We start from the raw sequence: 18180 nt of genomic DNA, 5'->3' as shown, positions 1-18180 counted from the left end.
AATAGAAATGCTCCATAGGTGGTTGTGTATTGTGGTTTGGGCACATAACAGGACATTCAAAGAAAGGAGCGCAATTTGACTTTTCAGGTACGTCACGCGCCTGCGCCGCCCGGCCTCCTGCTTGCAATGGGAGTTTAGTAAGTGCTAGATGCTGGATTTCAGAGAATTTCTATACTTTAATATTGCCTATACGTTAGATATGATTACTACAGTGAGCGGGGCCCAGTGTAATAGAATACAGTGACTGCACCGGGCCCCGCTGCCATTACAGCACCAGATGCCGGCCCCCAGCCCCTCCTTCTTCCTCGCTGATACACAGCCGACTGAGCTGTGCAGCATCGCAGCGGCGGATCAGTGTAAATGGCCGCATTCACCCCATAAGACGCAGTATCATTTCCTCTTTTGAGGAAAAAAGTATGTCTTATAGGGTGAAAAATACGATATATAATATGTTTTTTTAGCCATAATATATTTAGGGTACTTTCTCACTTGCGGCAGAGTAGCCGGAACTGCCTGCAGGATCAGATAATCCGGACGCAAACGGATGGCATTTGTCAGTCGGATACGGATCCGCATTGAAATACCGGATCCGTCCCTCTGGTGTCATCCGGAAAAATGGATCCGGTATATATTTTTTTGCATTTTTAAAAGGTCTGCGCATGTGCAGACCGGAAAGCCGGATCCGTTCTGCCGGAACACAACGCCGGATCCGGCACTAATACACTTCAATGTAAATTAATGCTGGCATTCCGGCAAGTGTTCTGTATTTTTGGCCGGAGAGAACTGCAGCATCCTGCGGTATTTTCTCCATCCAAAAAATGTAAGAGGGAACTGATGCATCCTGAACGGATTGCTCTCCATTCAGAATGCATTAGGATAAAACTGATCAGTTTTTTACCGGTATTGAGCTCCTGTGATGGAACTCAATACCGGAAAACAAAACTGCTAGTGTGAAAAGTACCTTTACACATATTATTATACATTTAGAATATATAATATATGTAAATATATGTAAATATATTATGGCTAAAAAAATCTGTAGTAGTTTCCCACATATTATGCATTTATATATATCAGAAGTATGATAAAGATAGAGATATATAGATATAGATATAGAGATATAGAGAGAGATAGAGATATAAAGAGATAGAGAGAGAGAGAGAGAGAGAGATAGAGAAACGGACAGCACTTCCCATAGAAAAAATCGTGATTTATTCAGCCACAGTGAGGCAACGTTTTGGCTCAAACACAGAGCCTTTGTCAAGCATAAAACATAAGTGTAACACAAGGTATATATAAGCAAACATGATTAGGGGGTGGAGCAATCAATGAACATGATCATTACAGTAAAAATTTTTTATAAAAAGTGAATATAATGTGATGTGACACGGTACAATGTATAACAGTAATAGTGCCGCACATGATTGTATCTAAGTTACAAAAAATTTATAATGATACAGTACAAACAATGAATAAACTCAGTAAGTGACACCAATATACATCAGCTGGTGTGTATCATCATAATTACATTAGAATAAAAGCAGGAGGGGCAAAGGATAAGACTAGTAACATACCACATAGAACCATTGTATATCCACATGCGGTCAATGGCCAAACTTGGCGTCAATCACCTACCAATGCGCAGGCGCCAGGTTGCGTCTCAATAGTACGATGTCACGCCGTGCCCGAGGTAGACGTCCCGCACATCACCTCTCCATTCGGATGCAGCGAGACCGGAAGTGACTGCCAGTGTTCCAACGCGCATGCCCACATGAGGCCATGTCCGGAAGCGCCATGTTGGATGCTGGCAAAGTAACCCAAAGTTGTGCTATTCTTATAATAACGGCTCGCAGGAAGCAAAAAAAGGAAGTGGACACTCCTGTTCAAGGGGGTACAACATCCTAATAATGGGCATGCAGTGTAAGCCCGATCGGCACTGCCGTGTCAATCGTGCACTCAAGCGGCGCCCCATACACGGCTCCTGACACAGCCAAAGACAGGGTTCTCCTGACAGCTATGGGATATATTCTACAACTTATAAAAATATCTATCAAGGCTCAAACTGGGCTATAGCACAAACAAATGGAAAAAGACATAACATAATACTGGACAGGCATGGGATAACGATGTTCATCCATATAGTATGCTAATATCTTCTCCATGTTGCTCCCCTTTTTTGTATCAAGAATTCTATAAGAGAAAGAGAATAGGATCATGAGTAAGATCTGATATGAACACCTATGTATAACATCCATCACCACTACAGGACTAAGACAGAACAGAAAATACAAAAAGGACATTAAGGGGCCAACCAGCCCCTTACGAATAGACCCCTAAATTATAATCTATATTCAGACCATAAAGTCTCAAAGTATTTAATTTATGTATCCAAAACAATTCCTTCTTTTTTTAATAGCAAGATTCTATTACCTCCACGTCTGGGTAAAGGAAGATCATCAATAATCCAACATTTTAATTGTTTCTCAGAATGATTCTTATCTACGAAGTGTTTGGGAATGGGCAAATCCTGATGTTTCTTCCTGATAGTGGATCAGTGATTGTTTTGAGATCAGTGGATGTCACACCTACATATAACAGTTTGCAGGGGCAACTTAAAACATAAATCACAAAGTTAGAATTGCATGTGAGGTAAAAAGAGATGGGATACCTCACACCCGTCATCGGATGTATAAAAGTCTTGCCCTTGCAAATATGTTTGCAATTGACACAGCTTAGACATGGAAACATCCCATGCTCCGCTGTGCCAATGTGCCCTGCACTAATCCAGGGCCAGCACCAATGTCAGCTCTCACCAACTGGTCACGCAAATTCCTGGATCTCTGATAGGAAAATAAAGGGGGGATCTAAATTCAGGAATTTGTTTCAGACAGTCTCCCAAAATGCCCCAATGTTTCCTAATAACACGATTGATCTCACTACTGTGCTCAGTGTGTCGCAAAATAAAAAGGAATCCTATTATGGGGACCCTTTTTCTCTTTTCTCTCCAATGTATCCCGTCTGTCGATATCTTGGACCTTATCAATTTGGGACTGCAATAGCTTAAGAGTAGAGTTGAGCGGACACCTGGATGTTCGGGTTCGAGAAGTTCGGCCGAACTTCCCGAAAATGTTCGAGTTCGGGATCTGAACCCGATCCGAACCCGATCCGAACTTCGTCCCGAACCCGAACCCCATTGAAGTCAATGGGGACCCGAACTTTTCAGCACTAAAAAGGCTGTAAAACAGCCCAGGAAAGGGCTAGAGGGCTGCAAAAGGCAGCAACATGTAGGTAAATCCCCTGCAAACAAATTTGGATAGGGAAATGAATTAAAATAAAAATTAAATAAATAAAAATTAACCAAAATCAATTGGACAGAGGTCCCATAGCAGAGAATCTGGCTTCACGTCACCCACCACCGGAACAGTCCATTCTCAGATATTTAGGCCCCGGCACCAAGGCAGAGGAGAGAGGTCCCGTAACAGAGAATCTGTCTTCATGTCAGCAGAGAATCAGTCTGCATGTCATAGCAGAGAATCAGGCTTCACGTCAGCCACCACTGCAACAGTCCATTGGCATAAATTTAGGCCCAGCACCCAGGCAGAGGAGAGAGGTCCCGTAACAGACAATCTGGCTTCATGTCAGCAGAGAATTAGTCTGCATGTCATAGCAGAGAATCAGGCTTCACGTCAGCCACCACTGCAACAGTCCATTGTCATAAATTTAGGCCCAGCACCCAGGCAGAGGAGAGAGGTCCCGTAACAGACAATCTGGCTTCATGTCAGCAGAGAATCAGTCTGCATGTCATAGCAGAGAATGAGGCTTCACGTCAGCCATCACTGCAACAGTCCATTGGCATATATTTAGGCCCAGCCACCCAGGCAGAGGAGAGAGGTCCCGTAACAGAGGATCTGGCTTCATGTCAGCAGAGAATCAGTCTGCATGTCATAGCAGAAAATCAGGCTTCACGTCAGCCACCACTGCAACAGTCCATTGTCAGATATTTAGGCCCAGCACCCAGGCAGAGGATAGAGGTCCCGTAACAGAGGATCTGGCTTCATGTCAGCAGAGAATCAGTCTGCATGTCATAGCAGAAAATCAGGCTTCACGTCACCCAGCACTGTAAGAGTCCATTTTCATAAATTTAGGCCCAGCACCGAGGCAGAGGAGAGAGGTCCCGTAACAGAGGATCTGGCTTCATGTCAGCAGAGAATCAGTCTGCATGTCATAGCAGAGAATGAGGCTTCAGGTCAGCCACCACTGCAACAGTCCATTGGTATATATTTAGGCCCAGCACACAGGCAGAGGAGAGAGGTCCCGTAACAGAGGATCTGGCTTCATGTCAGCAGAGAATCAGTCTGCATGTCATAGCAGAAAATCAGGCTTCACATCAGCCACCACTGCAACAGTCCATTGTCAGATATTTAGGCCCAGCACCCAGGCAGAGGAGAGAGGTCCCGTAACAGAGGATCTGGCTTCATGTCAGCAGAGAATCAGTCTGCATGTCATAGCAGAAAATCAGGCTTCACGTCAGCCACCACTGCAACAGTCCATTGTCAGATATTTAGGCCCAGCACCCAGGCAGAGGAGAGAGGTCCCGTAACAGAGGTTCTGGCTTCATGTCAGCAGAGAATCAGTCTGCATGTCATAGCAGAAAATCAGGCTTCACGTCAGCCACCACTGCAACAGTCCATTGTCAGATATTTAGGCCCAGCACCCAGGCAGAGGAGAGAGGTCCCGTAACAGAGGATCTGTCTTCATGTCAGCAGAGAATCAGTCTGCATGTCATAGCAGAAAATCAGGCTTCACGTCAGCCACCACTGCAACAGTCCATTGTCAGATATTTAGGCCCAGCACCCAGGCAGAGGAGAGAGGTCCCGTAACAGAGGTTCTGGCTTCATGTCAGCAGAGAATCAGTCTGCATGTCATAGCAGAAAATCAGGCTTCACGTCAGCCACCACTGCAACAGTCCATTGTCAGATATTTAGGCCCAGCACCCAGGCAGAGGAGAGAGGTCCCGTAACAGAGGATCTGGCTTCATGTCAGCAGAGAATCAGTCTGCATGTCATAGCAGAAAATCAGGCTTCACGTCAGCCACCACTGCAACAGTCCATTGTCAGATATTTAGGCCCAGCACCCAGGCAGAGGAGAGAGGTCCCGTAACAGAGGATCTGGCTTCATGTCAGCAGAGAATTAGTCTGCATGTCATAGCAGAGAATCAGGCTTCACGTCACCCAACATTGGAACAGTCCATTGGCATATATTTAGGCCCCGGCACCCAGACAGAGGAGAGGTTCATTCAACTTTGGGTAGCCTCGCAATATAATGGTAAAATGAAAATAAAAATAGGATTGAATGAGGAAGTGCCCTGGAGTCCAATAATATATGGTTATGGGGAGGTAGTTAATGTCTAATCTGGACAAGGGACGGACAGGTCCTGTGGGATCCATGCCTGGTTCATTTTTATGAACGTCAGCTTGTCCACATTGGCTGTAGACAGGCGGCTGCGTTTGTCTGTAATGACGCCCCCTGCCGTGCTGAATACACGTACAGACAAAACGCTGGCCGCCGGGCAGGCCAGCACCTCCAAGGCATAAAAGGCTAGCTCTGGCCACGTGGACAATTTAGAGACCCAGAAGTTGAATGGGGCCGAACCATCAGTCAGTACGTGGAGGGGTGTGCACACGTACTGTTCCACCATGTTAGTGAAATGTTGCCTCCTGCTAACACGTTGCGTATCAGGTGGTGGTGCAGTTAGCTGTGGCGTGTTGACAAAAGTTTTCCACATCTCTGCCATGCTAACCCTGCCCTCAGAGGAGCTGGACGTGACACAGCTGCCTTGGCGACCTCTTGCTCCTCCTCTGCCTTGGCCTTGGGCTTCCACTTGTTCCCCTGTGACATTTGGGAATGCTCTCAGTAGCGCGTCTACCAACGTGCGCTTGTACTCGCGCATCTTCCTATCACGCTCCAGTGCAGGAAGTAAGGTGGGCACATTGTCTTTGTAGCGTGGATCCAGCAGGGTGGCAACCCAGTAGTCCGCACAGGTTAAAATGTGGGCAACTCTGCTGTCATTGCGCAGGCACTGCAGCATGTAGTCGCTCATGTGTGCCAGGCTGCCCAGGGGTAAGGACAAGCTGTCCTCTGTGGGAGGCGTATCGTCATCGTCCTGCCTTTCCCCCCAGCCACGCACCAGTGATGGACCCGAGCTGCGTTGGGTGCCACCCCGCTGTGACCATGCTTCAAACTCATCCTCCTCATCCTCGTCCTCCTCGTCCTCCAGTAGTGGGCCCTGGCTGGCCACATTTGTACCTGGCCTCTGCTGTTGCCAAAAACCTCCCTCTGAGTCACTTAGAAGAGACTGGCCTGAAAGTGCTAAAAATGACCCCTCTTCCTCCTCCTCCTCCTCCTCCTGGGCCACCTCCTCTTCCATCATCGCCCTAAGTGTTTTCTCAAGGAGACATAGAAGTGGTATTGTAACGCTGATAACGGCATCATCGCCACTGGCCATATTGGTGGAGTACTCGAAACAGCGCAACAGGGCACACAGGTCTCGCATGGAGGCCCAGTCATTGGTGGTGAAGTGGTGCTGTTCTGTAGTGCGACTGACCCGTGCGTGCTGCAGCTGAAACTCCACTATGGCCTGCTGCTGCTCGCACAGTCTGTCCAGCATGTGCAAGGTGGAGTTCCACCTGGTGGGCACGTCGCATATGAGGCGGTGAGCGGGAAGGCCGAAGTTACACTGTAGCGCAGACAGGCGAGCAGCAGCAGGATGTGAACGCCGGAAGCGCGAACAGACGGCCCGCACTTTATGCAGCAGCTCTGACATGTCGGGGTAGTTGTGAATGAACTTCTGCACCACCAAATTCAGCACATGCGCCAAGCAAGGGATGTGCGTCAAATTGGCTAGTCCCAGAGCTGCAACGAGATTTCGCCCATTATCACACACCACCAGGCCGGGCTTGAGGCTCACCGGCAGCAACCACTCGTCGGTCTGTTGTTCTATACCCCGCCACAACTCCTGTGCGGTGTGGGGCCTGTCCCCCAAACATATGAGTTTCAGAATGGCCTGCTGACGTTTACCCCGGGCTGTGCTGAAGTTGGTGGTGAAGGTGTGTGGCTGACTGGATGAGCAGGTGGAAGAAGAGGAGGAGGAAGCCGAGAAGGAGGAGGTGGCAACAGGAGGCAAAGAATGTTGCCCTGAGATCCTTGGCGGCGGAAGGACGTGCGCTAAACAGCTCTCCGCCTGGGGCCCAGCTGCCACTACATTTACCCAGTGTGCAGTTAGGGAGATATAGCGTCCCTGGCCGTGCTTACTGGTCCACGTATCTGTGGTTAGGTGGACCTTGCTACAGATGGCGTTGCGCAGTGCACACTTGATTTTATCGGATACTTGGTTGTGCAGGGAAGGCACGGCTCTCTTGGAGAAGTAGTGGCGGCTGGGAACAACATACTGTGGGACAGCAAGCGACATGAGCTGTTTGAAGCTGTCTGTGTCCACCAGCCTAAATGACAGCATTTCATAGGCCAGTAGTTTAGAAATGCTGGCATTCAGGGCCAGGGATCGAGGGTGGCTAGGTGGGAATTTACGCTTTCTCTCAAATGTTTGTGAGATGGAGAGCTGAACGCTGCCGTGTGACATGGTTGAGACGCTTGGTGACGGAGGTGGTGGTGGTGTTGGTGGTACATCCCCTGTTTGCTGGGCGGCAGGTGCCAACGTTCCTCCAGAGGCGGAGGAAGAGGCCGAGGCGGCAGCAGCAGAAGAGGCCGAGGCGGTAGCAGCAGAAGAGGTAGCAGGGGGAGCCTGAGTGACTTCCTTGGTTTTAAGGTGTTTACTCCACTGCAGTTCATGCTTTGCATGCAGGTGCCTGGTCATGCAGGTTGTGCTCAGGTTCAGAACGTTAATGCCTCGCTTCAGGCTCTGATGGCACAGCGTGCAAACCACTCGGGTCTTGTCGTCAGCACATTGTTTGAAGAAGTGCCATGCCAGGGAACTCCTTGAAGCTGCCTTTGGGGTGCTCGGTCCCAGATGGCGGCGGTCAGTAGCAGGCGGAGTCTCTTGGCGGCAGGTGTTCTGCTTTTGCCCACTGCTCCCTCTTTTGCTACGCTGTTGGCTCGGTCTCACCACTGCCTCTTCCTCCGAACTGTGAAAGTCAGTGGCACGACCTTCATTCCATGTGGGGTCTAGGACCTCATCGTCCCCTGCATCGTCTTCCACCCAGTCTTGATCCCTGACCTCCTGTTCAGTCTGCACACTGTAGAAAGACGCAGCAGTTGGCACCTGTGTTTCGTCATCATCAGAGACATGCTGAGGTGGTATTCCCATGTCCTCATCATCAGGAAACATAAGTGGTTGTGCGTCAGTGCAGTCTATGTCTTCCACCGCTGGGGAAGGGCTAGGTGGATGCCCTTGGGAAACCCTGCCAGCAGAGTCTTCAAACAGCATAAGAGACTGCTGCATAACTTGAGGCTCAGACAGTTTCCCTGATATGCATGGGGGTGATGTGACAGACTGATGGGGTTGGTTTTCAGGCACCATCTGTGCGCTTTCTGCAGAAGACTGGGTGGGAGATAATGTGAACGTGCTGGATCCACTGTCGGCCACCCAATTGACTAATGCCTGTACCTGCTCAGGCCTTACCATCCTTAGAACGGCATTGGGCCCCACCATATATCGCTGTAAATTCTGGCGGCTACTGGGACCTGAGGTAGTTGGTACACTAGGACGTGTGGATGTGGCAGAACGGCCACGTCCTCTCCCAGCACCAGAGGGTCCACTAACACCACCACGACCATGTCCACGTCCGCGTCCCTTACTAGATGTTTTCCTCATTGTTATGGTTCACCACAACAACAAAAATATTATTTGGCCCAATGTATTGTATTCAAATTCAGCTGAATATAAATTTGAGGCCTAGTATTTAGGCGCTGGGTGACCGGTATGGATTTACTGACAGAATTAGACTTGGAAATGCACAGTAGCGTGTGTGTGAAGTTATTCTGAATGACCCTATGTGCACCTTGAATATTATATACCCTTTTAGGGATAGATTTCAAATAGCTCTGATATAGCAGAAACCACTAAATTATGAAATTGCTAAATTGGGAATTGTATTTCAACCCAGAACAAAAAATGTGCTTTGACAGACACTAAATAACTTTCCCAGCCACAACAGTACAGCGGTAACGACAGATTTAGCGGGATATAAATTTGAGGCCTAGTATTTAGGCGCTGGGTGACCGGTATGGATTTACTAACAGAATTAGACTGGGATATGGCCAAAAAATAACCACACTATTGCTGGTTAAATGCACTTGGTGTGACAGCTTGACCAACCACACTACTGAGGGTTAAATGCACTTGGTGACGGGCGCAGCTTGCCCCTGATGTAGTATATGGCCAAAAAATTAACAGACTATTGCTGGTTAAATGCACTTGGTGTGACAGCTTGACCAACCACACTACTGAGGGTTAAATGCACTTGGTGACGGGCGCAGCTTGCCCCTGATGTAGTTTATGGTAAAAAAATAAACAGACTATTGCTGGTTAAATGCACTTGGTGTGACAGCTTCACCCTGATGTAGGCTTTAGCCAAAAAACAACCACACCATTGAGGGTTAAATGCACTTGGTGACAGGCGCAGCTTGCCCCTGATGTAGTATATGGCCAAAAAATAAACAGACTATTGCTGGTTAAATGCACTTGGTGTGACAGCTTCACCCTGATGTAGGCTTTAGCCAAAAAACAACCACACCATTGAGGGTTAAATGCACTTGGTCGCAGCTTGTGCTGGCGCACCACAAGACGCAAAATGGCCGCCAATCACCCCAGAAAAAAGTGACTGACAAACGGTCTGGGCAGCCTAAAAACAGTGAGCAATTGAATTTCAGCAGCTCAATGATGCACAGCTGCAGATCGATCGATTAATCAAGTCCTTTGGAGGAGTTAATCTGCCTAATCTCGCCCTACTGTCGCAGCCGCAACCTCTCCCTACGCTAATCAGAGCAGAGTGACGGGCGGCGCTATGTGACTCCAGCTTAAATAGAGGCTGGGTCACATGGTGCTCTGGCCAATCACAGCCATGCCAATAGTAGGCATGGCTGTGACGGCCTCTTGGGGCAAGTAGTATGACGCTTGTTGATTGGCTGCTTTGCAGCCTTTCAAAAAGTGCCAAGAAAGCGTCACAAAAGCACCAAGAAAGCGACGAACACCGAACCCGAACCCGGACTTTTACGAAAATGTCCGGGTTCGGGTCCGTGTCACGGACACCCCAAAATTCGGTACGAACCTGAACTATACAGTTCGAGTTCGCTTATCCCTACTTAAGAGGATAACCCCTCTGTTTAAACTTGTCAACCATAACCTCAAGTGTATCATCAAAAACATCGGGGTTAGAGACAATTCTTTTGGCCCTCAAAAATTAAGACAAAGGAAGATGCTTCACCATATTATGTGGATGACCACTCTCAAAGTGCAGGAGGGTATTCTTATCAGTCGGTATAGTGAATAGATATGTATGTAATTGTCCCTCATGGTATCTGACAGTGGTGTCTAAGAATTGGATCTCAGTGTCCTAATGTACAAGGGTAAATTGTAACTCCTTGTTAACACTTTTAAGATAACACTTGAAATCCAGCAATTCGGAGCAGTCACCAGTCCAAATGAGGAAGATGTTGTCTATATCTCCACCACCTCAGTATCTTACTGCGGTGGTGGGACACATGGACGACATCTTCCTCAAAACATCTCATGAATATGTTGGCATAAGTGGGGGCCACATTGGACCCCATAGCCACACCCCTTATTTGTTTGTAAAATACATCCTGAAAAAGAAAATTATTCTGCCTCAGAATGATAGGAGCTCAACAACAAAATCACATGTTTCTGCAGTTAGGGATGACAAATCCAACATACGTCTAACCGCCCTGACACCAATTTCATGGTCGATCGAAGTATATAATAATGTCACATCAAAAGATGCTAGAATTATAGAATGTGTGTCAGCAAGGTCGACATCCTCCAATTTACATTAAAAAAAAACTGTGGTATCCTGAATATATGATTCTGCCTCACATGCATAATTGCGGAAGATTTTGTCCAAAATACAGTTTCCTTTTGTATTTTCACTTGTTTGGCTTAGCACAATTTTTTCTGCTATTTTTAGCGGTGAACTTTTTTGACTATGGATATTGAATTTCCACGTGGCTCCACCTACTCGCAGGAGGAAGCAGAACATATTATGCAGGGCGTTGGGGGAGATGCCACCTTTTTAAATACCCCATCAGTGAAGGAATTAAAGAAAAAACAGGAGTTTTTATCCAAAAAGATGGCTTCTTTGGGCCTACATATGACCATCTTGGGTGAATATTACAAGGCCCAAAGGATACCTAGAGGCATGAGATCAGATCTCCGAACTAACCTGTTTTTTAACAATTCTGTTTATTTCAAGAAACTTGAAGTTCTTTCCAACAGATATTCTCTGAACTTTATTCTTTTGAATATACAATACATACAAGAAGAATTATCCTCTACAGCTGTTGAGATGGGTGAAATCGAACGGGCACTACAGACCTCCTTGTCCCCTGAGGAATTTACTCTTTTTTCTGACAACGTATCACTGTATGTGTCCAAACTAAAGGTTAAGCTGGAAGAAGGTAAACGTTCAAAATGGACCCGGGATTTGGATGACTACAAAAGGGGCTCTATCTATTCATGGCAGTTTGAAAATGGCACCTTTAATCAGAAGGATAGAAAGAGAAAAAGTAACGCACAGATATCAGGAATGGAACAGTCTTCTTTTTTAGGGAGCAGATTTAACAACCAGCACCAAAAAGAGGCCGCACCAGACGGGGTGGCCGTAGACATCGACGAACCTCCAAAATTGCGCAACAACAAAATTCGTGTTCAGGCCGACAAATCGCAGATGCCAAAAAGGAAATAACTGTGACTAATTTGTCAAGATTCTTACATTCTGTCCATCTATTCGGCTCCATTGGTTTGATTTAGATATTGATTTGTCAGCCTTTTTCTCGCAGGATTAAGCTGAAAGCCTGGTTCCACAATAAGACACGGTCTGATACAGCTCAATTGAGTGAGCTCACATTGGGCAGACTCAATCCGTCTCTTAAGAGTAATTTCTCTCCTGTGATTAACGAGTCAGCCATTGATGCCTACATGACTGCGGTCAGGTCTGATCTATCACATTATAAAACATCATGTGATAGAAGTACATTCAAGAGCCCTAATCTCACACGGTTGGAGATTGAGGCCATTCAGGGCAGTCTTTAAAATTGATTGGACCCTGGGCAAAAATTTACTTGGGCCCCCTGGATCCCGCCTTCCCACACCTTAGCAGGCAATCACGCCCTCCACCACAACACACACACACAAAATCCACACATCTGGTAGAGTACAGTGAATGACTGTAAATACTTCCAGTTTTTTGTTAGGTTACTGGTCACATGGTGATGATGTCATTAAGGTCCTAGATCACAACGTTAAAGTACACAGACAGCTTGACATCCGGGGCAGTAGCTAGCAGGGCTCAAGAGGCAGCTGCCTTGGGCCCCCCAGGAGCAACTGGGCCCGGGGCAGCTGCCCCTTTTGCCCCTTGGTAAAGACGGCCCTGAGGCCAATGAACAACTAAGAAATGATCCCCTCCTTACTGTGATACCCGCAGATAAAGGGGGTGCGGTTGTCGTCTTGGATACCTCCAAATACATTGCGGAGATCAGACGACAACTTGATGACTCTCAGGTTTATCTAGCACTCCAGACCGACCCCAATTTTGACATTGCTAGATTAATCAACAAATGTTTACCCAACGCAGTTATGGCCGGCATCATTGACAATGATCTTGTTACATTTTGTACTGTTAGCCATCCGGTCACACCGGTGTTATATGTGCTTCCAAAAGTACATAAATCCTTGATCGACCCTCCAGGTCATCCCATTGTATCAGGCTCTGAGTCCATCTTTAGTAAAATCTCCATTTTTTTGGACAAAATCTTACGCAATTATGCATGTGCGGCAGAATCATATATTCAGGATACCACACATTTTTTATGTAAATTGGAGGATGTCGACCTTGCTGACACACATTCTATAATTCTAGCATCTTTTGATGTGACATCATTATATACTTCGATCGACCACGACCTTGGTGTCAGGGCGGTTAGACGTATGTTGGATTTGTCATCCCTGACTGCAGAAACATGTGATTTTATCATTCTGAGGCAGAATCATTTCTTTTTCAGGATGTATTTTACAAACAAATAAGGGGTGTGGCTATGGGGTCCAATGTGGACCCCACTTATGCCAACATATTCATGAGATGTTATGAGGAAGATGTCATCCATGTGTCCCACCACCGCAGTAAGATACTGAGGTGGTGGAGATATATCGACGACATCTTCCTCAACTTTGGGTTACTTTGCCAGCATCTAACATGGCGCTTCCGGACATGGCCTCATGTGGGCATGTGCGTTGGAACACTGGCAGTCACTTCCGGTCTCGCTGCATCCGAATGGAGAGGTGATGTGCGGGACGTCTACCTCAGGCACGGCGTGACATCGTACTATTGAGATGCAACCTGGCGCCTGCGCATTGGTAGGTGATAGATGCCAAGTTTGGCCATTGACCGCATGTGGATGTACGATGGTTCTATGTGGTATGTTACTAGTCTTATCCTTTGCCCCTCCTGCTTTTATTCTAATGTAATTATGATGATACACACCAGCTGATGTATATTGGTGTCACTTACTGAGTTTATTCATTGTTTGTACTGTATCATTATTAATTTTTTGTAACTTAGATACAATCATGTGCGGCACTATTACTGTTATACATTGGTATGTAGGACCTTCCTGTTGAGACACGTGTTGTCTGGTCAGGTAATCTATTGTGTCCACGTCATCCAATATGGGGTGGAGTTTGAAGAAAGTATGGTACCACTGAGGAAGGGGCAAGCTCAGACCCCGAAACGCGTTTGGTGATAAGCAGCTATAGGACCCAAAGAAGTCGTCATATTATATGACCTTATTGAAAAAATTCTTCATTTTCAAGGATTGAGCTTTTTGAGCGGAGTGATTAACCAACAGGCGCGCGCCTCATTACAAGTTGCTATAAGCGGCTCAGCTGCTATAGCCCTCGATACTTTCTTCAAACTCCGCCCCATATTGGATGACGTGACCAGACAACACGTGTCTCAACAGGAAGGTCCTACATACCAAGTTGGCGTCCTGACCGCATGAAGATAGGAATTCGGTCTAGGAGGATCAAAACCATCGTATATGACGTGTGGAAGGGTAATGTACTAAATACACGTGATAATATACATTTAATCTATCTACACATTTACCCTGATCGGACATGTTAGTCCGAACTACAAAAGACTGAATACCACACCAAAGTCCGGCTATTTACCGATAGCCTAAGGGTCACTGGCACATTACAACTACCTAATATTGCTCACCTCCGCTACATAGACTATCCATCCAACCTCCTGCGGAGTAGCACTTATTCATTTATTCTATATTGAGGACTGGAACACACTGGTCTGTCATGACTGAAATGTGAGGACAGCCATAGTAATCCTCAATTTGCAGACCATTGCCCCTCCAAGAACTCTCCAAATATACGACTGTGCATATGTATGGGTTATACTTCCTTACAGAGATATTTATTCAGCCAGTGGTCGATTTAGAGATTTATTCTAGTTTTATTTAGTATGTCAATGCATTGGCGCTTTTTATTATTGTGTTAGCCCTTAGGGTTTTATTAAATGTGAATGTAATCATTTTAATGTGAATAAATCCTTTGAATACATTTACAATATCCATTGGTTCTAGATAGTTGAGTGCCCCCTGACTATCTATCTTATCAATTTTTTCCCCACTGCGACCAAGGGTAGGCCGCAAGGGTTGTGCACCACATCCAGGTGGTATAGGAGGTTGCAGCCGCTGTACTATATACTCCCATAAATCTAATTTAATCTCTATTTCTGAAAAAGTTTGTGACAGGATTTGAACTCTGCATCATAGCCCAGAACTTTAACCACTACACTATATAGCCAGTCACTAAAACATAAAATATGAGACTTCTACTGTATAGGTTACAGTAGAAGTCTCATTTTTTTTTTTTTTTACCGTATTATTCGCCCTATAATGTGCCCTAAGTGCATCACCTTGGTTTTTGAGGAAAATAATAAAAAAAATATTTTGAACCAAAAGGTGTGCTTTTGGTGGGTTTTGAACTAATGGTGGTCTGTGGATTGTGGACTGTTATGGGGGGGATCTGTGAATGACACCGTTATGGGGGGGATCTGTGGATGACACCGTTATGGGGGGGGGGGGAATCTGTGGATGACACCGTTATAGGGGGGGGATCTGTGGATGACACCGTTATAGGGGGGGGGGGGATCTGTGGATGACACCGTTATAGGGGGGGGGATCTGTGGATGACACCGTTATAGGGGGGGGATCTGTGGATGACACCGTTATGGGGGGGGATCTGTGGATGACACCGTTATGGGGGGGGGAATCTGTAGATGACACATATATAGCATCTTATGCTACATATGTGTCATCCACAGATCCCCCCATAACACTGTCCTTGGGTAAATAGTGACCCCCCCCCCCCAATACAGGGGGTGGAGGCCGGCAACTTGTATTGGAATCGCAGTGGGTCCCGGTGCAGTCACTGAACTCTATTACACCAGGCCACGCTCACAGCAGTATTTATTAAGTGAAGTCATGGGTAAAGCTTTGTTAAGGTATAGCAATCCTCTGCAGCAGTAGTGCAAGTAGTATTCACTATGAAACTCCCGTAGCAGGCAGGGCGGCCGGCAGCGTAACGTCACTCACTCTGTCACGCGCCTGCTTCATTCATAAAGTGGGGGGAGCAGCCAGCTGACCGGCCAGCGTGCCTGCTACGGGAGATTCGTAGTGAGTACTACGTGCGCTACTGCTGAGGAGGATTGCTATACCATAACAAAGCTTTACCCATGACTTCACTTAATAAATACTGCTGTGAGCGGGCCCCACTGCGATTCCAACACAAGTTGCCTCCCTCCCTGCTGATCGGCGATGTATCAGGGCAAATTAAAAATGGCAGCATTTGCCCCATAAGATGCACTGCCATTCCCACACACACTTTTTTTGGGGGGAGGGGGGGTTGCGTCTTATAGGGCGAAAAATACAGTAACTGGCTATGCAGCTATTGTAGCTGAGTGGTTAAGTGAGTTGCTTCTAATGCAGAAGGTTGTGAGTTTGAATCCCAGCAGAAACGTTTCTGAAATACAGGCTAAATTAGATTAGACACTGGGGTGTCCCCAAGCACTGACTCCATATATAGACATAGCTATGTATGTAGTCAGAGAAGGGACTCCTAAGCCGCAGACTCACACTGAGGGATTCCCCTCACTGTACAGCGATCTTCTGCATAGAAATAGAGGCTAAATTAGATTTAAATACACTGACACGAGCGCACACGTGGTGTTCGGCCGAGCATGCTCGCTCAACACTAATAAGAAGCCTGTCAGCTCCTGGTCTGAGGGAAACGAAAATCTCTAAAAAGGTGCTACTACAGCAAGTCAGCTCTGTACAGAAAAAAGGACGCCATATTTTTAAGAAAGACCAACTTAAAATAATTTTAGCTCAAAATAAGTACAATGCAATAGTAAAAAATAAAAAAAAATTGTACAAAAGGTGTACATAACCTTTAATTATTTCACATCTGACTACAGTTACTATGCCAAACTCCATGGACTAAGGGTGGCGGGATGCATTCTGTCCCCTGCCCTGTGCACCAAAGAAAAGCTTGTCCCGCACCTACAAAGGACTCTTAATAATGTGTACCTTTTTGTTACTTCCTAGGAAAAAACTGCCTTTTTACTTATCTTAGATGCCAAAAACTTCAAAGAGATCGGCCGAGCTGAAGTTCCTGTACAAATGCCTTATGGATTCCATGGATTATTTATGCCACAACATCAATGAGCTCAATCACCGGCTGACCAATGTTTATGCAATGAATATGTATCTACTATTATTGTTTCACATCTTTAAGCTTTAATCGAGGATTCTGATTTTGCACTGATTATGTGTTCCTGCCTATAAATGAGTTTCACCTTCAGGTGTCCTCCGTGTTTAATGGGTCAGTTTTCAATAGGCCTCATGCACACAACCGTTGTTTTATTCTGTGTCCGTTGTTCTGTTTTTCATGATTTTCTGCTGACGCATTGACATGATTTTCTGCTTGGAGATATTTCTGATCACGGTCATTAAAAGGGGTTGTCTTATCTGAGACAATGGGGGGATAACACTAGGATATGCCCCCATTGTCTAATAGGTGTGGGTCCTATCTCTCACCTATCTCTTAAACTGAGCCATCCTCCCTTCATTTCTATGGGGCCACTGAAAACAGCCAAGGGCTGGCTCAGCTATTTCCGATGGGCCCATAGACATGAATGGAAGCGTTGGCCGGTCATGCACTGTGCTCTCCTATTCACTTCTATGGGGAGAGCTGTTGGTGGTGACAAGAGTCCTCCAGCCACCACTTTGTACCCCTTCGTTCTCGATATAGGTGGGATTTTTTTTCTTCACAATTTACAATACACATTATGGTAATTTAAATGGGGTCATAAAAAAATTTTTAAAAAAATTAACACCTTTGTGGACATTTTTCTAATTATTGCATTGTACCTATTTTGAGTTAAAAACATTTTTTCAATGAGTCTTTATAAACAATATGTAATCGTTTTTTCTGTACAAAGCTGAGATGCTCTAGTAGCAGCCTGTGGATTTTTTGTCTTTTCCATCATCTGGGGAGCAGACAGGCTCCTCATCTCTGCTGACATTATAAACACTAATTGCAAATGTGGCTTAACCCCTTCACGACTGGAATCTGTATATATACGTGATAGCTGCACATACCCCGTGCAGCTACCACGTATATATACGTTCTGGCAGCTCTTTAATCCAAGCGCTGCAAAGCGCTTGGATTAAAGCTTCTGCCCTGTATGCTGTCACGGACAGCATACAGTGCAGTAATGCCGGCAAGGGACCAATCAGAGTGGCCCCTTGCCGGCAATCGATCCGATTGGTTAGTCTGTGCAGACTAACTAATCGGATCGCGGTGTGAAGAAAATGCCGGTTTCAGGCTCTGATCTGCGGTCTGCAGATCAGAGC

The 18180-nt window shown here is 46.2% G+C and overlaps 1 protein-coding gene across 1 annotated transcript in view; it reads left to right on the top strand.

Annotated features, from left to right (window-relative positions):
• LOC122926287 (beta,beta-carotene 9',10'-oxygenase-like) overlaps positions 1-16989 on the top strand; it is a 135519-nt gene extending 118530 nt beyond the window's left edge. The window contains exon 12 of the mRNA XM_044277660.1: positions 16870-16989. Within this exon, the coding sequence (XP_044133595.1) occupies positions 16870-16989 (120 nt within the window). The remainder of the gene's footprint in view (positions 1-16869) is intronic.
• Positions 16990-18180: the final 1191 nt, after the last annotated feature.

This window comes from Bufo gargarizans, chromosome 2 (genome assembly GCF_014858855.1).
Source record: "Bufo gargarizans isolate SCDJY-AF-19 chromosome 2, ASM1485885v1, whole genome shotgun sequence".
NCBI lineage: Eukaryota > Metazoa > Chordata > Amphibia > Anura > Bufonidae > Bufo > Bufo gargarizans.
The sequence above is the reverse complement of the archived record's forward strand: the minus strand, read 5'-3'. Positions and strand labels throughout refer to the sequence as shown.